General features: G+C 46.2%; 1 protein-coding gene across 1 annotated transcript in view; it reads left to right on the top strand.

Annotated features, from left to right (window-relative positions):
• Positions 1 to 1,224: 1,224 nt before the first annotated feature.
• The window catches only part of RBPJ (recombination signal binding protein for immunoglobulin kappa J region), a 93,627-nt gene continuing 88,537 nt past the window's right edge, over positions 1,225 to 6,314 (top strand). The window contains exon 1 of the mRNA XM_077815781.1: positions 1,225 to 1,254. Within this exon, the coding sequence (XP_077671907.1) occupies positions 1,235 to 1,254 (20 nt within the window). The 5' untranslated portion in view covers positions 1,225 to 1,234. The remainder of the gene's footprint in view (positions 1,255 to 6,314) is intronic.

Raw genomic sequence — 6,314 nt, 5'->3', positions numbered from 1 at the left:
AACAACTATTTCACTAGGAGGGTGGTGAAGCACTGGAATGGGTTACCTAGGGAGGTGGTGGAATCTCCATTGTTAAAGGTTTTTAAGGCCCAGCTTCATAAAGCTCTGGCTGGGATGATTTAGTTGAGGATTGGTCCTGCTTTGAGCAGGGGATTGGCCTAGATGACTTCCTGAGGTCCCTTCAGACCCTGATATTCTATGATTCTAAGAAGTTTGTCCATGTGTAGATCATTTAATAGCCTGGTTACTGACATTGTTTCTCTTGCCTGCTCATTCTCCCCTCTACCTTTCCAGTGCAGCCAAAAGGCAGTTGCCAAGTTAATTGTGTTGAAGAAAGTGAGGCCCATGCTCACCACCACGGCAGTTCTCTACTTATCTGTCTGTAACCGAGCAGGGGAAATGGGGATGCACGCAGAGCCCCTGGCCAGTTGGGGTGCCCTGGTAACCTAGCATGGGGGCTGTCCCAGGGAGGCCCGGGTGGGAGAGTGGGGGAGCCTAGTGAGGAAGGGAGAAAGGACGCACCGCCCCTGGAAAAGAGTGGGTTTCAGAGAGTCCCTAAAATAGAGGGGGATGGAGGGTGGCGGGCAGGGGAGACGAATGGGCCGCAAGGAGCTAGAACATCAGCGGTTACCCAGCGTGCAACCTCCTACTGCGGGCGGCTGCCCGAGCCGGGCTGGGCCGTCCCGCCCCGCGGGGAGGGCGGCGCTGGAGCGAAGGCCGGGGCGGCTCCACGCCCCGCAGGAGCGCTGCCAGCCCCGCGGCCGGGCACGTTGCGTGCCGGCAAGAGGCAGAGGCGCGCGAGGGAACCGCTCCGCTCCCTGCCTGTGGGACAGAGCCTGACTGCCCCACGCAAATGGTCCCTACCGCACCTCTCCCCCGAATGGTTTAGTCCTCGCCCGCCGCCGGCTCAGGGAGATTCAGAGAAACAAGGACCACAAACGCGCAGCGCGGCGGCGAGGGAATCCCCTTCACTTTGTTCTCGCGATACGAGTCTGGCTTAGCGCCGGGCAGGCCGCTGCTCGAGTTCTCGCGAGCCTTGGGCAGGTTCCCACGCCTGCTGCTGCTGCTGTTGTGTCTGAGGGGAGAACCCGGGATGAGGGGGCGGCGCGCCTCCCCACTCTCTCCCTTCCGCGACCGCGTGTCTGTCTCACGGGCCCGCGCACGCGCGCACTCGGCCTGGGGAGGAGGAGGCAGGTCTCGCGAGAGTAGGAGTTTTGGCGAGAGTTTGTGGAAGATGGCGCCTGTTGTGACAGGGTAAGTGCGGGGGGTTCGCAGCGCCGGGCCGGGAGCGATCCCTTTCCGTGGGCACTGGGGTTCACCCACCGTCGTCCTCTGGCCCTGCTGCTTCCCCGTCGCCAGTCCGGGGAGGCGGGAGCTCCTAGCCGGGCGATCCAGGGGAGGCCACGAGACACAGACCCTCGGGGGCTGGGACCCCCCAGGTGGCTGCACCGGAGAAGGCCTCCGGGTGATAGGCCGGGATCCCCAGGTGGATAGTCTGGGGGCGGGTCCAGGGAGGGCCGAGATTCCCAAATCCCAGGCGGGACTGGGGAGCGGGCTCGGTGCCGGGCACACTCTTCTCTCCCCCACCCCCACGGTGGGTACCTGTTCGTGGGGCTTCCCAACCCGGGTCCGGGCTGAGGCCCCCTCAGCCACCGGCCCTGGGGCACCAGACAAAGGCTCCTGTCTTGCTGTGGGAAAGCCGCCTGGTGCCTTCCTCCTTTCTAGCAGGGCGCGCTGAGAGGGGGCAGAGCACTCCTTCCCCGCGCGCCGGGGTGCGCTGAATTCATCAGGCTCTAGGTCCCATTCAGTAGGAACAGTCTCCTCCCAAGCAAGACCCCCTGCTGTCTTGCAGAAGTGGGTGGAAGTTCCCCTTTCCTTGCCTGTTCACCATTCTCTGGGTTACAAGTGAATATTCTTAGCTGCCTCCCTCCCAACAGAAGAATAGCAGCCTTCCCACTCCATCTGCTCCTTATTGACTCAGCATGAAAACTACTTGCCATCCCCATTAAGGCCACTGGGTCATACTGAATAATGGCCTTCCACCTGTAAACTGTTTCATGGTAATCGGTGGCATACTCCTAGTCAGCTGCTGTTAGGTAATAATGGTAGATTCACTGTAGTGGTAGGGTGCATCAGCAGCCGTTTTGCACACCTCTGCCACATCTTGAGTTACACTGCACAAAGCAGGCACCATACCCCCAGTCTTGGGTCACACTGTGTAGTTGCGTCCACTCCACTGAACACACACTGACTCTTGAGGGATGGGGCTCCAAGTACAATAGCGGGCCTTGTTTGCTCACCACCTGTTTGTTCATAACAAAATCCTGGTTGGTAAGAATATTGCTGGGTATCTTTACATTGTGGACTTAGTTTGATATTTTCACAGTGAATGTCACAAACACACAAAAGTACTCTTTTCCCCATGAGATTACATTATCTCCAGCTATGGCTATGTGGTTAGAGAGGCCAGCAGCCTGTTTGGGGTGGGGTTGGTGGTTGCTTTTGTTCTCTTGGTAAAAGTGGCATTATGGTATTTTTCTTGTTTCATTTTGGCCTCAATGGTTGTTCCATTTTTAATGTTGATTGTTGAAAACAAGATCTAAGCTGCTGCCTGGATGTTGCCTTGTTTCTTTCATGTTCAAATGGAGCTTGCTGCTGTTGCTCATTTTTCCTATTTAATATTCTTTAAGGCAGCAGGTGTTTGTTACAGTTTCTGGATGGCACTATTTAGAGTTCTAAGGGTTGTGGGGAACAAGACAAAAAAGTGCTTTAAATGTTTGTTTTAAATGTTGCTGTGGGGTTAGTTATGGATGAATTGTATTCCAGTTTATGTTCATTTCATTTAATTGTCTGATCATTTGACAGTTATTTTCTTTGCTTGTTGATTAGCAAACTGCTATCAATAATGCTCTCAGGTCTGTATCATCCTGTCTCTTCTTAGGAGATATGTACTACCTTTTGACTAATTCATAATCCTAGAAAATTTCTTAGAAATGATTATACCAGGCTAACAGTAGGAGAGAAGAAAATACATTGTGCTTTAACATGAGAACAGAAAAGACTGTGTGTGTTTGAGGATTCTAAAATTGGTTGTATTGATCAAAACCTGTATAAATTTACTAATTCCTATTAAAGGAAGGAGTTCATTGTTACTCCCTGAAACCGTGAATCATAATACTGTACTTATTAAAGGTGGGAGATCATTTGTTACTACCTGAGACCCTGAATCATTTTTTATTATTATTATGGCTAATCACTTCAAACATATGTCTATCACACAGGTAGACTTTAAAAGACATGCTAAAATTTATTAACAGGTGTGGCTTTATTGTGTTGAGGAGTGTATGTTAGTATACTGAATGATGGTCTCAGGACCTGCTATCTGGTAGAACCTTGCTAAATGCAGATGACTAAATTTTGACAGGAGTAGTTTAGTTTCCATGATTTATAATATTTCATATTATAAAGTGGAATGAGTTGATGTTTTTTGCGAGAATTACTAGGTTTGTGGATTAGCAGTATTAAACTCTAGTTTTGAATTAGCAATGTTATACTAATGTTATATCCTGTTTTCATTGTGGATATGTTAAAATTAAAATCTGATGTGTCCTTCAGTAAGTGAAAATTTTTCAGTGGTGGCTTGCAATTTTATTGACACTGAGATTGCTAGACAAAGCATGTAAGTGATTGTTTTCTAGTCAATGCAAGTTGAATGTCTTTCTATAAAAACAATCTTTCTATGAAAACTGTGAATGCTAAAACTTAAATTACAGTAAATAAACCTGCATGCATCTATTCACTTGTGCCAGTAACCTGTTCATGAAATAGCGAGGTTAGCACTTCACCACATAAGTTGTTTTTCCGGTATGACCAAAACCTACCTGCTTTCTTATCTACACGAAGTTATAGACTGTAACCATTTTATTTCAAATACATTTTTATCGGAATAGTGAAGTATACAGTCATTATTATGATTGAACCTAAATTACTCACTTCAGGGGCAGAGAGAGAGATAATGAAAAATGTGTTAGAAATGTAGCAGACAAGTAACTGAAAATGTCTTATTCTCAAAAATATTTTACTAATGGAAATGGATAACTTATGGACAGAATATCATAAGCTTTTCTGCAGAATGTAAATGATTGGGAAAACGTTAATCACTTTAAGGCTATGAAGTATTAATGAAAATATCAGCTATTAGAGATGCATAGATTCAATAAGAAACCTTCATTCTGAGCAGTTTTGTGTTATGGAAGTACCTAAAGGCCCCAATTAGGTCAGGAACCCATTGTGATAAGCCTCATACAAATATATGACATAGTGAAAGACAATTTCTGCACCAAAGATCTTACAGTTTTGTTTAAAACAAGATGGGTGATATAAGCAAACAGAGGTGGATGGGGTAACAATAATATGAGCTTGTTTTTTCATAGACTTAGCTGTGTGAATAATGTATGGTTATACAGTTTTTAATTATAGGTGTAATATTATCAGATTTATTATTATTTATTTGTTACTGTAGTGCTTAGGAGCCCTAGTTATGGACCAGGACGCCATTGTACTTGGGTGCTGTACAAACACAGAACAAAGAAACGGTCCAGGCTTCAAAGAGCTTACATTTTAAGTGTGAGACAAGATGGCTATAAACAGACAGATGGGGGGAGTACAAGGAAACAATGAGACAGTATTGGTCAGCACGATAGTCAGTGGTATTAGTATACCAGCAGCATTTCCATTGTCAAGTTTTTTGTAGGTATCACAAAAAGGATATGACACAAACACACACACACTATATGTATTTACAGAGGGAGAGTATGCACATGACTGCATGTGAGCAAGACAAGCTTTTAAAAAACAAACCAATGCCAAAACAGCTAAATGGTCTTGAGCCGGTAAGTGGCCATTGAGTCAGCAGTGTTCACTATGGGAAGACCTCTGGGGAATCCAACACAAAAAGTGCAGCCATCCCGCATGTATGCAGCTTCCTGCACAGCATTAAAGGTGCACAGAGGGCTGTCCTTGATGCCCTAGGCATGGTCTGTCTTGGCATAGCAAACCCTGCCGCACCTGGACCTATTGAACTGTCTCCAAAGGTGGCATAGTTGCCCAAAGTCAGGTTGCTGTTCATCCAGCCTGGTGGTGATGTGAGAGTTACAGGCGGTGGGAGAGGTTCTCTCTCAATTCTGATCACCATGGTGAGCGGAGGATGATATCAGTTGCATAGAGTGTGTGCAGCACTGTCCAGATAAGATTTCTGCTGTGCAGTTGGTGATGGGGTACATCCCATATATTCATTTGCTATATCTTGATGTCTTGATAAAGGCACTTTGCACCCTGATCAGTTTATTCGCTATACTGTGATGCTAGCTGTTAGGTTGAGGATTTTTGGCTAGGATTGGTAAACATACAAGTTTTATTGTCTTGAGGGTGCCTGGTAATAATTCTCATGGTATGATTGAGTTGTTTGTCTGCTAGTGTAGCATGTGCAGAGCTTAATCAAACGGGCACAACATTCTCCAACTCAGTAGCATATGGTGAGCCCCAAACCACATAGCGCATTGACTCCCCAAGAGGAAACTACTAGTTTGTTCAGAAGACAGTTTCTGCTCTTGATTTTTTGAACTACTTTAGTGAGGTGGCATTTGTGTATAAGTGTGTGATTTAGAGTAACCCCTTGATACATTGGTTTTAGAACATATGCCAACTTCTGACCGTTCAAAAACATATTTAAGCTCAAGTTGATTCTCCTCATGATGTAGGAGGAAGCATGCTGATGCAGTGTTTCATGTACTTGGTTTGTCTCCATTTCTTACAGTAGTCACCTTTGGCAGCAATATCACTGTTCAGGTTCTCTTCAGTCTTTTGGAAGTTAGAGTCCCTTGAGGCTAAGCAGGTATCATGGGACTACATGAATCTCCTTGAGATGATGTATGTCAGTTCATTGGTGAATGCATAAAATAAATTTGGTTCCAGCATCAAGACTTTCTAGAGTCTGTTCTTCTGGAATCTTCAAGTGCTGGTTTTATGGTCTAGAGCCACTTGCACATGTCTACCTTGGAGCAATAGCACAGTTGCCATGGCAACCCATCTAGGAAGAATTTTTGACAACTTTACAGCAACCCTGTGTGCCATATGGTGTCATAGGCTGCTGACCAAAAGAGAGTGTAGAGGAGAATGAGTGAGTTTTTGGAGATGTTTACAGGGAGTTCCTCACAAGCATGAAGGACAGCATATGAGGAAGCATCAAAGGTGTTTAAAAAATGTAACAAGTGGGTGGTAGTGGCTGGCATCATGGGTTGTTTGGAGGTAGGAGT

Source organism: Eretmochelys imbricata, chromosome 4, assembly GCF_965152235.1.
Source record: "Eretmochelys imbricata isolate rEreImb1 chromosome 4, rEreImb1.hap1, whole genome shotgun sequence".
Classification (NCBI taxonomy): domain Eukaryota; kingdom Metazoa; phylum Chordata; order Testudines; family Cheloniidae; genus Eretmochelys; species Eretmochelys imbricata.
This window is presented reverse-complemented; position numbering and strand designations above follow the sequence as displayed.